The following is a 16871-nucleotide window of genomic DNA, read 5'->3' as shown; positions in this document are numbered from 1 at the left end:
CATTGTATATTGTATAAAACAATGATTTAAGTTGATTCAACTACTATTCTGGACAAAGAAAGATAACTCCAATTGAAATTGTGCAATTAGATATTTCTTGATATTGCGCAATACTGTGCAATTGAAAATACTTGCTATTGCACAATACTGTGCAATTGAAGATTTCTTGCTATTGCGCAATACTGTGCAATTGAAAATTCTTGCTATTGCACAATACTGTGCAATTGAAGATTTCTTGTTATTGCTAAGTACTGTGCAATTGAAAATTTCTTGCAATTGCACAATACTTAATATTATAATTTTGGATCCTGATTTGGACCAACTTGAAAACTGGGCCCATAATCAAAAATCTAGGTACATGTTTGGATTCAGCATATCAAAGAACCCCAAGAATTCAATTTTTGTTAAAATCAAACTAAGTTTAATTTTGGACCCTTTGGACTTTAATGTATACCAATTTGAAAACAGGGCCAAAAATTAAGAATCTACATACACAGTTAGATTTGGCATATCAAAACCAGATGCTTCGCAGGGCGTAGCTTTATACGACCGCAGAGGTTGAACCCTGAACGGTTGGGGCAAGTATGGACACAACATTCAAGCTGGATTCAGCTCTAAATTTGGATTGTGATTAAATAGTTGACACAGCATAGGTTTCTGACACAGAATGAATGTGTTCTAATGAACTTAAAAATTTTGTTTTCTCTTAGAGCAATTCACTATGCTGTTCAATATTAATCCTCTCAAAAAAATGTTTGAAGAAATTTTCTTTTTATTTATGATATTTCAAATGAGAAAAATTGAACCCAATTTTTTAATCACATCCCCCTTTCCCTTATTCCAAAACTAATCTCAATTAAAATATTCTAATGGAGTTTGCAACAATAACTACTCATTTAAATACATCATGAAATATTAAGATGTAAAAAAACTGCTTGTTATCACTGAATGTTAAAGATTATTTAAATTTATCAGTTGGTAGTAAAAAGTGAATATACATTGTAAATTGTATATAACAAAGATTTAAGTTGATTCTGGACAAAGAAAGATAACTCCAATTAAAAAAAATTCTTGCAATAAGATATTTCTTGCTTACTATTTTGGACAAAGAAAGATAACTCTATTTAAAAAAAAATTTGCTATTTCACAATATTGTGAAATTAGGTATTTCTTGCCATTGCACAATACTGTGCAATTGAAAAGACTTGCTATTCCACAATACTTAATATAATAATTTTTGATCCTGATTTGGACCAACTTGAAAACTGGGCCCATAATCAAAAATCTAAGTACATGTTTAGATTCAGCAAATCAAAGAGGCCCAAGAATTTAATTTTTGTTAAAATCAAACTTAGTTTAATTTTGGACTCTTTGGACCTTAATGTAGGCTAATTTGAAAACGGGACCAAAAATGAAGAATCTACATACACAGTTAGATTTGGCATATCAAAGAACCCCATTTTTTCAATTTTTGATGAAATCAAAAAAAGTTTAATTTTGGACCCCGATTTGGGCCAACTTGAAAACTGGGCAAGTAATAAAAAATCTAAGTTCATTTTTAGATTCAGCATATCAAAGAACCCCAAGGATTCAATTTTTGTTAAAATCAAACTAAGTTTAATTTTGGACCCTTTGGACCTTAATGTAGACCAATTTGAAAACGGGACCAAAAGTTAAGAATCTACATACACAGTTAGATTCGGCATATCAAAGAACCCCAATTATTCAATTTTGATGAAATCAAACAAAGTTTAATTTTGGACCCTTTGGGCCCCTTTTTCCTAAACTGTTGGGACCAAAACTCCCAAAATCAATACCAACTTTCCTTTTATGGTCATTAACCTTGTGTTTAAATTTCATAGATTTCTATTTACTTATACTAACGTTATGGTGCGAAAACCAAGAAAAATGCTTATTTGGGTCCCTTTTTGGCCCCTAATTCCTAAATTGTTGGGACCTAAACTCCCAAAATCAATACCAATCTTCCTTTTGTGGTCATAAACATTATGTTTAAATTTCATTGATTTCTATTTACTTAAACTAAAGTTATTGTGCGAAAACCCAGAATAATGCTTATTTGGGCCCTTTTTTGGCCCCTAATTCCTAAACTGTTGAAACCAAAACTCCCAAAATCAATCCCAACCTTTCTTTTGTGATCATCAACCTTGTGTCAAAATTTCATAGATTTCTATTAACTTAAACTAAAGTTATAGTGCGAAAACCAAGAAAATGCTTATTTGGGCCCTTTTTGGCCCCTAATTCCTAAAATGTTGGGACCAAAACTCCCAAAATCAATACCAACCTTCCTTTTATGGTCATAAACCTTGTGTTAAAATTTCATAGATTTCTATTCACTTTTACTAAAGTTAGAGTGCGAAAACTAAAAGTATTCGGACGACGACGACGACGACGACGACGACGACGACAATGTGATAGCAATATACGACGAAAATTTTTTCAAAATTTGCGGTCGTATAAAAACCCATTTATTCAATTTTTGATGAAATCAAACAAAGTTTAATTTTGGACCCTTTGGGCCCCTTTTTCCTAAACTGTTGGGACCAAAACTCCCAAAATCAATAACAACCTTCCTTTTATGGTCATAAACCTTGTGTTTAAATTTCATAGATTTCTATTTACTTATACTAAAGTTATGGTGCGAAAACCAAGAAAAATGCTTATTTGGGTCCCTTTTTGGCCCCTAATTCCTAAACTGTTGGGACCTATACTCCCAAAATCAATACCAACCTTCCTTTTGTAGTTATAAACATTGTGTTTAAATTTCATTGATTTCTATTTACTTAAACTAAAGTTATTGTGCGAAAACCAAGAATAATGCTTATTTGGGCCCTTTTTTGGTCCCTTATTCCTAACCTGTTGGAACCAAAACTCCCAAAATCAATCCCAACCTTTCTTTTGTGGTCATAAACCTTGTGTCAAAATTTCATAAATTTCTATTGACTTAAACTAAAGTTATAGTGTGAAAACCAAGAAAATGCTTATTTTGGGCCCTTTTTGGCCCCTAATTCCTAAAATATTGGGACCAAAACTCCCAAAATCAATCCCAATCTTCCTTTTGTGGTCATAAACCTTGTGTTAAAATTTCATAGATTTCTATTCATTTTACTAAAGTTAGAGTGCGAAAACTAAAAGTATTCGGACAACGACAACGACGACGACGAAGCAGATGACGACGCCAACGTGATAGCAATATACGACGAAATTTTTTACAAATAAATTTTTTGTATAAAAACTTGACATTTTCTCTCAAGTACATGTACACCCATCTACTGGTTTCATACTTAAAAAAAGTGTAGTGAAAAAACAATGTCACAAATTTCATGTATTGATCCATTTCCTTATCAACACTTTAAAAATGTATTTACCATCTTCTTAACAACTAGTTTAGTAACAACATCAAGTATATCTAGGTTTGCCCATTCTTCATCTGTTAACTTGGAATATTCAGTTTTCTCTCTGTACCTGCAAATTAAAACCAATCAAAATATATAGTGATTAATCAGGTGTTGAACAACCTCCTTTATATGCAACAACCCTCTTCATTTGAATATATCAAGTATAAAACTAGATGTGTCAAAGCAACATAAATGGCCCCGTCCCAAAAAGTTGAAAAATCTGCAATTTCAATATAAGCAAATGTGGACACACCCATGATGGTAGTCTCACTGAGGGTATAAGCTATAAATATTTTTACATTTTCCAAATGTAAGAGACGAAACCGATATGAAATACTTTCGTCATTTCAAAAAACCTTTTCGTAAAATACGAAAATGACGAGGCTTGCAAAATCACTGTCTCACATATCAAAATTCAGCTCAAAATCTTGTGGCATATAGAAAAAAGATCTGTATAACTGTGATTTTCAATAATTTATCAAAGTCCAAAGTCCGTAATTTTAGCAAAAATTAGCAGAGCAGAACGAAACTTAAACTTGATCTGTAACTCATCATGGTTAATACACATACCAAAAATCAGCCCAATATCTCAAGGTTTTTAGAAAACAAGTTTGTATAATTGTGACTTTTAACAATTTCTCAAAGTCTAAAGCCTGTAAATTCGGCAAAAATAAGTGAAGCGGAACAAAACTTAAACTTGATCTGTAACTCATCATGGTTAACTCACATACCAAAAATCAGTCCAATATCTGAAAGCCTTAAAAAAAACTCTGTTAAATGGTTTGTTGCGGAATGACGGAATTAAGGAATTTCGGAAAGACGGACAAGGGTAAAACTATTTGGCAACGACAACTTCATTGCAGGGCTATAAAAATACCACTGAAAATTAAATCAGATTAATCTTGCATAAGAATATAAATATGAATGTATTTAAAAAAAAAAAATACATGATTATTATCTGATATAAGAAAATGTAAGATTCACACAGGAAAATAGTCTTGCACTTACATTTACATATATATAGCTTACTGAAATTTGTTTATTGCAAACAAAAAGTAGATTTGGTAGATAAATATATAATATTTTTTGCAAGCTCCTGATTTTTTAGTAGCATAACTGATAAAGAGCTGCAACATGAGTGCATGATAAGCCTGTGTTGTGCTGAGGATTTACAAGTTAAGCAGGGGAAAACATTATTGTTACTGTAGTTCTTAATATGTGACCACTATTTCTCAAATTGGTGACTAAAACTCTTCATACACATATATAACTGTTTTCCTATACTAATTGTAGATAATGCAATACTAGTATAAAACTAAAATTTCAAAACAGAACCTTAGAATAATCCCAATAACTTAATTATGCAACGTCATACTATATCATGTGGAATGAATAATAACCAACTTCAAAGCTTAAACAGAGGTTAAGTTGCTATAGTAAAACTTACACTTTATCAATTAATAGTTTAGCATCATTAAGACAGAACATCCATGGCTTTGATATAAATGTTTCTAATCCCATTATGAATGGGCCTAGTGAGAATATGTGGATGTTGTGTTCTTGTTTTTCTAGAAACTTAACGTTCTTTGATAACCATATGTCCACACATTCATCTAAAAAAAAATAAAGACAAATTTTCCATTATTCAAACTATTAATGCATGGTCCATGATCTAGTCTCTCGTATCAAAAAATATCATAAAATGCTTACCAAATACCAAACAAGAAAATGTTAAGTAATACAATAACATAATTTAGAATACATTTCAATCTTTTTTATGAAATGAAAATAAATCTTTAAAAGATAGTGTTTTGTTTCAAATTCAAAATAAGAAATAATAACCTATATATATATATATATATATAGATACATGTAGTACATTTGTCCTACCATTACAATACTTTTTTGGGTTTTTTTAAATAAATTCTCATGCAACTTGTTATATATTTATGTTGTGGATAAGAAATTATCAGATGAAACTTGTAGTTAAAGTTAATGCATTTTAAGTATTGCATAATCAGGAAATTGTAAAAATCAGATAAACTGAAACTAATACTGAAAGAACTTTAATTTGAAAAAAAAAAAATAATCATAGATTGTTTTCCCTCAAACAGTTTCCTGCAGACATAATTTGTTGCAGTTCTAAATAATAAAGCATAAATACCCTTTAAATCATTCTAGGCATGCAATATTTTCTGGGTTTTTTTCACAGCTAAAAAACGGTAAAAAAAGAATGATTCTGTGAGAGGGCTAGTGAATTCAAAAATTGACATGAGGAGAAACCCTGCTGGCCAGATAATACAAAGAAATAATTTAAGGACTAATTTTGATACTGATCTAGATCTTTAATAAGCTGTTTCAGAATCTAATGTACCCTACAATGTAGGTCATATTTTCAATAGCGTACACTGAAATGTTGTGATTGGTTAAAAACTACTTAACAATGGAAATTCAACCCATGACAATGCATGAGGTAACCTTATTTTCATTTTGGTGTACAAACAATGAGATAACCCATTGTCCCTTTAGTTTCTGAAAAGGTAAATTGTACAAATGTATATGAATGTATTCCTTATTGATATTCAAATGATTTTCCTTACATGTAGTTCTCAACAACTATTTCTTTCCTTCATTTTGTCACCTGTTACAAAATATGTCCAAATTTCACAGGTAATAAAAGATTCACGGACACAGGATGTTTGCGCTTTTTTGACCTGTAAATCGATAGGACATTTGCGCTTCAAACACTATGGACATTTGCACTTTAAATTTTGATTCACCTGTATTAAATTGACCGGACATTTGCTCATTTTACCTCTAGTTGTATACCTGTAATTTTAGTGAGAAGTAAGCATTATCGTAAATAAAATCAACTTATATTTGGCATTAGTTAGTTCACATTAACAAAGTCTTAGACATAGACTTTAAAGTTATAGAGACTTTTAATTTATTAAAGGTAAAAAATGTATATGTCATGAAGGATTTTCATATTGTTGATCAAACTTTCAAAAGTGAAGACCTTTCATGGAATTGTACCGTGAAAAAAGTGTAATGCTAGAATTAAAACGGACAATGGGAATACTAATATTTTAAGTTAGAAAAATGAACATATTCACTCACAAACAGACGGCCTATGTTTTGAAGCACAAGTGTCCAAATAAAAAAAAGAAAATGTCCTATGAAAAAGCGCAAACGTCCCGTGCCAAGATTCATTTAAATTTATTCATCATAGGTGCCACTGGTAAAAAAATGTTGATCCGAAGTAACAAGCTGGGAACAAAACTGTAGTCCTTTACAAATCAGGAAGGCATATAACTTGAGGGTTATTTCTAGCATTTAAAATATAATAATATGATATATACCATTAGTTTTAATCACTTTAACATCATCCTCTTCATCAGACGAAGGGACCAGGGCAGGAACATCAGAATCTGAGTCAGACATATTGTCGTTTAAATGTTCTAAACTCTTCACTGAAAAAAACAGAAAAACATAATGTAGAATATTATACATGTGAATCATAATTTTATTCTTGGGTCAGGGATAATTTTTGACTTACTATTCTAAAGTAAATCTACTGTGAATCTTTTTAAAGTATTCTTGATGTCATCATACATTTTTTGTACCTGCCAACTGTCACTATTTGCGGGGGTTTCCCCCATGGAGGCCCAAAATTGAAATTTTGTCCACAATTTTAAACAAAACAATTAATTTTTTAATGACATTTAGCTTATCAAAGTATAAAGAAGCCAAAAAACAACATTAAAATGTATTTGAAAGTCCCCTTGAGATTTTTTTAGGACTATATATGACAGCCATCTTGCACGCAAAACCCCCGTGGGCATTTTGAAAAGTTGGCAGGTCATACACAAGTTGATTAAAAGTTATATAATGAGTCTCTTCATTAGGCCAAATAAAATAATATGTGTGTTTCCTGTTTCATCTTTGAAAAAAATAGGGTAGGAAGGTAGGGATTTTTTTTTATTTTACCATTTTTTTTACATTGAGTCTATGGGAGAGAAATCCCGACTTTAACAGTGCTTATTGAAAAATGATAAAAAAAACTTTAGGGTAGGCTATTTCTAAGCTTAAAATATAGGGTAGGTAGGGAAACAGGAAACACACATGCTTTTTTATTTGGCCTTACAATACCCAAGATATATTCATATGCAAAGTGTATCGATATAGACCCCTCAACTACACTTACAAAATGGTTAAAATTTTATATTTTAAGAACAATCAAGATTTTTTATTAGTGGCCCAAACAAATTTCCCCACTGATTTATAAATGTTTTTTTTCATGTCTTACAACATTAACTACAGCAATTACATACATTACCATGATTACACATGTAATATTTATTAATTCAAATTGATTTAAAAATATTTTTTCTTTTATATTTTCTAAACATATAATAACATTTATATATTAAGTAAATATAAATATCAGGTGATCTGAGGTGATCTATTTCAAGGTTGAAGCAATGCTATATTTTTAAGAAATACATTTAAATCATATAATAAGATTTAACAAATGGTTACAAGTACAAGATTAGCATTCAGAAATGTATACAAGTGAGAGAAAACTTACTTGCTACATTTACTTGTATTATGTGTATAGATCCCAGGGAAATGTTTGGGGATTCCCCTAATCTAAAAATAGCAATCTCCTACGTTACCTCTCCATGACAAGAGACAGGAAATAAAACAACGATATAAATCAGACATTTGTGGGGTTGTTTTTTATTTCTTAGAAACTTAATGATAAGCTTCCTTAATCCATCTTCATGATTTTATTCATACATCTTTATAATTAATAATAGTCCTTGATATAGTAAAATTAAAACTATTTAATATCAAAATCTTACAATTTAAAGTTTACTTGCTGTGCAATATAATTCTCTGCAGAATTATCAAATGATTATACATTGTTATACAAAATCTCTACACATAATTGTTTTATCATTAACATTTCAACCAAAAGCAAAATGTACACAGAAAGGACATTGTAGCAAAATCTTTATATCTGAATACTTACTATTCAATGTTAATTATGAACATTCACTTCTTTCAAATGAAAATCAATACTTAACTATCAATGTATAATTTACAAAATGATTATGCATTTCATCCTGCTTACATGGCTTAGAAGTAATAAATACACTTTGTTGACCAATTTATTCATTTTAAAAATAGAACACTGAAACTTTGGAATGACCCACAATTTTTTTTTAATTTGGTTCCTGTCAATTCATGTTTCAACTAACAGTAACTTATTAGTATGACTTTCACTGAAGCTTTCATCTAATTTAGAAGTATTTCCTTTAATATAACTTCATGTGACATAATCAGAACCATTTCTCAATATGGAGATTCATAGAAACATCACTTATAATTCACAATTCCTCAACTTTACTCTTTATTTGTTATAATTACTGCACACACTTCTGTTGTGTTAACCAATGCCAAAAATAGATCAATGTAACCACAGAATTACCCAATAGTAAAAATAACCATGTAACCAAAGTGAGGCAAAACAATGCATTATGTCGTAAATGTAAAGTTACCATACAATTTAAATATTGGTTAATCTTTGCATATAAATGTAAATTTGAAGGGATTCTTTGCTTCATGCATATATTTGCACATTCAAATATTAGCCTTCAAGAAATGAAAAGAACTGTACATTTGTAAAAATCTTGAAGATATTACTTATTACTTGGTGTACTTAAAATCCATTATAAATGATGGTTTAAAAAACCTACTGTTGATTTCAATAATTCCTACTGAACTCAGAAATCTATTCACTATTTGTTGATAAACTTTAGGAATCTCCTTTTGTATTAATTATATCCACAAAACAATCACTAACATTGTTGACAAAAAATACTGTCATTATTTGGCCCTCACATTTGATAAAAAAAGCCACAAAATAGTAAAGTAAAACAATAAAGTCTTCACAGTAAACAAACAAGAACCCTGTGTTTAAATCATATTTTAAACCATATAGTTCTTTGTATTTGTTAAACAGACGATAGCTAAATCTTTAAAATACTTAACCTCTTACACGCTTGGAAATAATCAATTTTGTATTCTCTTATCAACTTCTATTTTAAACTTTAAACCACAAACATTTACAGACTTATTTAAACGGACAGTACTGACCAATAGCAACATTGCAGAATATACAAAACTTTACGATTGAGGTTCAATTACCTTGAAAAGAAACTTGTAAAGAAAACTTATTTATTATCCATTATTGGGGGCATAAATTAAATACATCATGAACAACTAACATTTTTACATAAAAATTAAATAACCTTTTAGTGCGGAATATGGAAAAGGCAGACATAAAAAATATATTCATTGATCAAAAAAGAATGTTTGCACATGTGTATGTATAAACGTAAAAGTTATGGGAGAAGACTATATAAGTTTGATGAACTTGTGTCTCATCCTTTTTGCACATTTACGCAAATAAAATATGTTTAAACTAAACTAACGTAAAAGTTATCTTAGTATGATCAACCTGAAGATTAAAACAGAAGGACAATATAACTGTGTAGAAGTAGATCGGTAATATAAATGATATAAAACATAAGCTGAAAGACTCAAAACCTGTAAAATTACAGGGTGTTAAAGTAATGCATACTGCTAACACTGTTTCATTTTCAATGTGCACCATTATCATTATTGTATGTGATTGAACTTTACCATATTTGTCATTAATGTCACAAATCAACTCGCAATAATATAATGATCATTGATATTCAACCTTATATTCTCCTCGTTAACCCTAAATGCAGAAACTGGATGCTGAACTACAGTCTCAGTGGTTTAGAAGCTTGATTTTAGATATTTTCACACTGTACAGGTGAGGAAGAGTCAGCCTTTTTTCAAATCAACTTAATACTTAAATCTCAATCAACAAGAATTTGTCCAAAGTACACGGATGCCCCACTCGCACTATCATTTTCCATGTTCAATGGACAGTGAAATCGGGGATTTCAGTATAGAAATGTGTGTTTTATATGGTTAAAGTAATACCATGGCCTATATGCTTTCGGTGAAATTACTTATTGGGGCACTCGATCAAGTGCTTGTGTATATCGACTTTTATAGACTTTTATAGACTCTTGGTGAGTCAGGATTTTATAAGAATGTGCTTCTTAATTTATTCCAGTGTCTGACAGAATATGGGAGATTAAACTGAAATTGTTTCAGTGCGTGGATGCCTGGCCACAATGAGGAAACATATTGGATTTTGTATTGGCCTTTATGCCGATAAGTTTAATGAAACTAAACCACATTGACTACTTAGTTAACTTCTTTACAGATTTGGAAACCACTAGACAAATTTTACCTTATTTACCTACCTGGAACCTTGGACAAGATGTATGCCTGAATACTCAGCTCGAACTTAATAATTGGATTCCTTACTTAGTGATGATGTCTCGTGATGTATTTGTGACTTTTGAACATTTAGTGAATGACCGAATATGTTGAACTATTTTTCAAATTATTTATTGACATTAACAATTAATTGATTAACTGTTGTAGATAATTATATTTGTCTGTATTCAGTATTTTGGTAAGTATACACCTCACCAATCTTTGGACTAATGTGTGGGCACATTATGTCTTAAGAGAGGGGGAATGTAATGGTGGTCACTTTGTTTACTTATGTCTATTTAATCTATTTGGGGAAATTGGTTAACTTTAAGTATTACTTATAGTTCCGTAACTCTTTCTCCCGAGACCGGCCAAGTAATTTATTCTTGTCGGAACTTCCTGTTCTTGCATGTGCCTGGCTGGGCTCGTTGTCCCTAGGAACTATAAGTATGACGTCACTCATACCGTTTGGCTTTCAAATATGGAACCTTTATGTATAGGACAAGTAGACTAGCCACCACCGTATTTCAGTATATATTCATGTAATCGTATGTTCAACCATAATGTTTGTCTTCAAATAAACATCTTGTTTAAATTTACATGTTTTACATATAGTTTGTCCAATATCCCAGAACTTGGGTAGACAACGGTAAAACGAAGCCAGTGGAAACTTCCAATCCCGTTACACAAACATAGTAAAAAAGACAACCGTAAACCCCAGCTTAGAATTTGTAAACAACAAAACGTAATCTGATAATGTTCATTCTGTTTTGGTGTTTCATACTGACTAATATGGCTTGTATTTATAGCTTAAGACCCTTCAAACATTAATGTGATAGATATATTAAAGGGGTACTAGCTACGAGATACATAAAAATCTAAACAGTGTTTTCCATTCGGCATTTAAGCTGGGTGTGCGAACCACCTTCTTTTCTAAGCCGACCACCTTTCCATTTTCGGAGGCGGTCGGCTTTTTTTCATATTCCGGATTTTTTTTCGGTTCCCCACCATAAAAATTTAAATACTAATCACGCCTCGCAGTTTGTTTTCATTGACAAAAATATTACTACTGAAAAAAATAAAAATAAAAACTTAGATTTATTACCTTAAAAGTGGGGAAATCATTTTATTTGGTACAACTTTTCTAAAAGAGTGTCCATAATGATAACAAGAAGCTCTCAAGAGCCTGAATCGCTCACCTTAATTCTTTTGGTTAAATCTCTCATCAATGATGATTTTGGCTTTTCAATTTATTTAAATGTTCTTTGGATCGTCCTATTTTCTTCAAAAACCAAAAAACATAATCATTTTCTCCTATGTTCTATTTTAGCCATAGGAGCTATGTTTCTTGACATACAAGGAAATAAAATATAAAATTTAAACAAGACACTCTGAAACTCATTTAGCCTAAGTTTGGCTGAAATTGATACAGCAGTTTCAAAGGAGAAGATTTTTTAAAGTAAGTCAACATGATGTACAGATTGTGAAAAAAGTATTTAAAGGGCAATTACTCCTTAAGGGGTCAATTGACAATTTTGGTCAAATTGACTTATTTGTAGATCTTACTTTGCTGAACATTATTGCTGTTTACAGTTTATCTCTATCTATAATAATATTCAAGATAATAAACAAAAACAGCAAAATTTCCTTAAAATTATCAATTCAGGGGCAGCAACCCAACAACAGGTTGTCTGATTCATCTGAAAATTTCAGGGCAGATATAGATCTTGACCTGATTAACAATATTAAACCATGTCAGATTTGCTCTAAATGCTTTGGTTTTTGAGTTATAAGCCAAAAACTGCATTTGACTCCTATGTTCTATTTTTAGCAATGGCGACCATGTTTGTTGATAGATCGAAACTTCCGATACAATTTACAAACTAGATACCCTAAGGAACATTCAGTTAAAGTTTGGAAGTATTTGGCCCAGTAGTTTCAGAGGAGAAGATTTTTGTAAAAGATTACTAAGATTTACGAAAAATGGTTAAAAATTGACTATAAAGGTCAATAACTCCTAAAGGGGTCAACTGACCATTTCCGTCATGTTGACTTATTTGTAAATCTTACTTTGCTGAACATTATTGCTGTTTACAGTTTATCTCTATCTATAATAATATTCAAGATAATAACCAAAAATAGCAAAATTTCCTTAAAATTACCAATTCAGGGGCAGCAACCCAACAACGGGTTGTCTGATTCATCTGAAAATTTCAGGGCAGATAGATCTTGACCTGATAAACAATATTAAACCATGTCAGATTTGCTCTAAATGCTTTGGTTTTTTGAGTTATAAGCCAAAAACTACATTTGACCCCTATGTTCTATTTTTAGCTATGGCGTCAATGTTTGTTGATAGATCAAAACTTCGGATACAATTTATAAACTAGATACCCTAAGGAACATTCAGTTAAAGTTTGGAAGTATTTGGCCAAGTAGTTTCAGAGGAGAAGATTCTTGAAATAGTTTAAGACGACAGACGACGACGGACGCCAAGTGATGGCATAAGCTCACTTGGCCCTTCGGGCCAGGTGAGCTAAAAAGGCCAGAAACAAATATGTGCTAATTTGTTTCTCTTTAAATGTACCCCTCATAAAAGGGATAGTCATTACACTGAGAGGTTACCCCTCATCTGTTTCTCTTTAAATGTACCCCTCATAAAAGGTATAGTCATTACATTGAGAGATTACCCCTCATTTGAGTGGTGATAAATATGAACAGGACTTTAAATGGATAATCGTCACAGAAGGATATTAGTTCTGTGTGCCAAAAATACAGCACTATAGCGAGGAACAGGACAGAAACTTGGTTCGATAGGCCATGCATTAGCAGACTTCATAGGAGGAGGGAGTCCTGCAAAAGCCATTATGATCTGCTATACGAGATGCACAAAACTAATTTGTCAAATCATTTAATGAAAGGCTAGCAGTGATAGCAGAAGAATGGTTCAATTCCATTAAATGTGAATACAATACTTATCCTTCTATTTGTGACCCCAACCAACAGTAAATCTGAAAAAAATCAACCCGGTTGAAAATGTAAAAAAAATCACCCGGTTGCAAGTGCTTTTTTCAAAACACCCACCTTACTTCATTTTACTTAATTGAAAAAAGGAAAACACTGCTAAAGTAAGATTTTTTTTGATAATCAATAATGAAAGTGAAATAGTGAGATAATAGTTCGCTTTTAGCAGCCAAAATAGTTCAATTTTGTCAAATTAAGCAAAGAAACATTGATATTTGCTAATTCACTTGCAAGTGAATCAGTCGACCTCATTAAATCCGTATTCATGTGAACTTCAGTTCAACCCCTAGCTAGAGATTGACAACACATGCATTGTACGTGTACTGGTTATTTTTAAAGAAAAAGAATGTCAACAATGAAAGTGAAACTACGGTAAACCATTTGATCACTTATTCGATCCATGTGAAATCATTCTTATGCGGTTGAAAACAATGTGAAACATATATGTTGAATGTATAAAATAAAATCAAACAGACCTATAAAAATCCAATTGCACGTGTTGGTATAAGTTATTCATATCTTTATTGGTGTTAACATCGCTTATATGGTCATCTGAGGTCAAATCGATAGTTTATTAGATGGTGTCTGTACTAAAATTCACACGAAACAAACCTACATATTATCAACCCCATGCGCTATAAACTGTTTCTTTTGGACTTTTGGTAGTTTGGATAAATGTTTTACATTGTTATAAATCAAATATGAGAATTGAGTCAAATCGGTGACCATGAATTTAACAGCTAGGGCCCCTTTAAAGACTGTTTTACAAAAGGATGGAACTGTTTTACTTTCAATGTCGTATTATTGTGATATCTGTCATATACGGATTTTGACTCTCACCGGTTAATTTCTTCATTTACACATGCTTTTTAAACTTCCTGTTCAAACATACACAAGTTTCTAATTTGTTTTTTAAGTGAATTTAACTTATTTTTACAATCTAGAATCAATTACAAGCAGTTTCAGCTTCTGTTTGAGGATGGAAAACATGTTTTCCCAAGAAAATAGCACAAAGGATCACACAGGATTTGAAATAACTGGAGTTTCATTAGACCTTTTCTAACAGTAACAAAAAGTTTTTTTACCTAATATTTCGTGAGGAAAAGGGGATGCGGACTATGTACCAGTGCGAACAATTCAAGCCTTTCTACAGTATTAAAGTGCACATATATATATACATGAATTGTACAAAATACAAATTTTAACTTCCTTTAACATCTTCATTTTCAAATCTCAAATATTAAGAACAAACATTCTTAACATGTTTAAAGAAAAATATAATGACAAGACAATTCAATACAAAAATAGTTTCTGCTTTGAAGAGGATATGAAACAAAGGCTTTCAAAAGAAAAAAATAAAGACGACAGAAATGAGAGTTACTAGACTATTCCTAAAGAAAGGCTATCATAAATGATAAGAAATATAATGAAAATAATGACTAAAGCATATATATACATGTACATGCAGTTAATTTTACAAAGTAAGCAGAACTTACCACCTTCAGAATAAAACCTTATATCCTTATTGTTTTGTTTTAATCGAAATCTGTTGTCTTTTATCCCACTCAAGCGAACATACATTCCACCAATGCAAGAGCTCAATCTGGGAGTCTATTCTCCCGAAAGAGTATCCTGAAAGAGGGAGACAACTATAAAAAACCAGATGCTCCGCAGGGCGTAGCTTTATACGACCGCAGAGGTTGAACCCTGAACGGTTGGGGCAAGTATGGACACAACATTCAAGCTGGATTCAGCTCTAAATTTGGATTGTGATTAAATAGTTGACACAGCATAGGTTTCTGACACAGAATGAATGTGTTCTTATGAACTTAAAAATTTTTGTTTTCTCTTAGAGCAATTCACTATGCTGTTGAATATTAATCCTCTCAAAAAAATGTTTGAAGAAATTTTCTTTTAATTTATGAAATTTCAAATGAGAAAAATTAAACCCAATTTTTGAATCACATCCCCCTTTCCCTTATTCCAAAACTAATCTCAATTAAAATATTCTAATGGAGTTTGCAACAATAACTACTCATTTAAATACATCATAAAATATTAAGGTGTAAAAAAACTGCTTGTTATCACTGAATGGTAAAGATTATTTAAATTTATCAGTTGGTAGTAAAAAGTGAATATACATTGTATATTGTATATAACAAAGATTTAAGTTGATTATGGACAAAGAAAGATAACTCCAATTAAAAAAAAATCTTGCAATAAGATATTTCTTGCTTACTATTCTGGACAAAGAAAGATAACTCTAATTAAAAAAAAATTGCTATTTCACAATATTGTGAAATTAGATATTTCTTGCCATTGCACAATACTGTGCAATTGAAAAGACTTGCTATTGCACAATACTTATATAATAATTTTAGATCCTGATTTGGACCAACTTGAAAACTGGGCCCATAATCAACCAGATGCTCCGCAGGGCGTAGCTTTATACGACCGCAGAGGTTGAACCCTGAACAGTTGGGGCAAGTATGGACACAACATTCAAGCTGGATTCCGCTCTAAATTTGGATTGTGATTAAAAAGTTGACACAGCATAGGTTTCTGACACAGAATGAATGTATTCAAATGAACTTAAAATTTTTGTTTTCTCTTAGAGCAATTCACTATGCTGTTGAATATTAATCCTCTCAAAAAAATGTTTGAAGAAATTTTCTTTTTATTTATGAAATTTCAAATGAGAAAAATTGAACCCAATTTTTTAATCACATCCCCCTTTCCCTTATTCCAAAACTAATTTCAATTAAAATATTCTAATGGAGTTTGCAACAACTACTACTCATTTAAATACATCATAAAATATTAAGATGTAAAAAAACTGCTTGTTATCACTGAATGGTAAAGATAATTTAAATTTATCAGTTGGTAGTAAAAAGTGAATATACATTGTATATTGTATATAACAACGATTTAAGTTGATTCTAGACAAAGAAAGATAACTCCAATTAAAAAAAATTCTTGCAAGTATTTCTTGCTTACTTTACTGGACAAAGAAAGATAACTCTTAATTAAAAAAAATTT

General features: G+C 31.0%; 1 protein-coding gene across 4 annotated transcripts in view; it reads right to left on the bottom strand.

Moving 5' to 3' along the window:
* LOC134721329 (E3 ubiquitin-protein ligase TTC3-like) overlaps positions 1-16871 on the bottom strand; it is a 120412-nt gene that overhangs the window by 89853 nt on the left and 13688 nt on the right. Inside the window, exons 2-5 of one of the 4 annotated variants that reach the window (XM_063584250.1) lie at positions 9920-9945; positions 6779-6889; positions 4864-5029; positions 3387-3483 (exon numbers count right to left, since the gene is read on the bottom strand). In XM_063584250.1, coding sequence (XP_063440320.1) covers positions 3387-3483; positions 4864-5029; positions 6779-6860 — 345 coding nt within the window. In that variant the 5' untranslated portion in view covers positions 6861-6889; positions 9920-9945. Of the gene's footprint in view, positions 1-3386; positions 3484-4863; positions 5030-6778; positions 6890-8007; positions 8179-9919; positions 9946-15328; positions 15454-16871 lie in introns of those variants that run through there. The other 3 variants (XM_063584246.1, XM_063584247.1, XM_063584249.1) reach the window with 3 other exon arrangements.

Source organism: Mytilus trossulus, chromosome 6 (genome assembly GCF_036588685.1).
Source record: "Mytilus trossulus isolate FHL-02 chromosome 6, PNRI_Mtr1.1.1.hap1, whole genome shotgun sequence".
NCBI classification, from domain to species: Eukaryota; Metazoa; Mollusca; class Bivalvia; order Mytilida; family Mytilidae; genus Mytilus; species Mytilus trossulus.
This window is presented reverse-complemented; position numbering and strand designations above follow the sequence as displayed.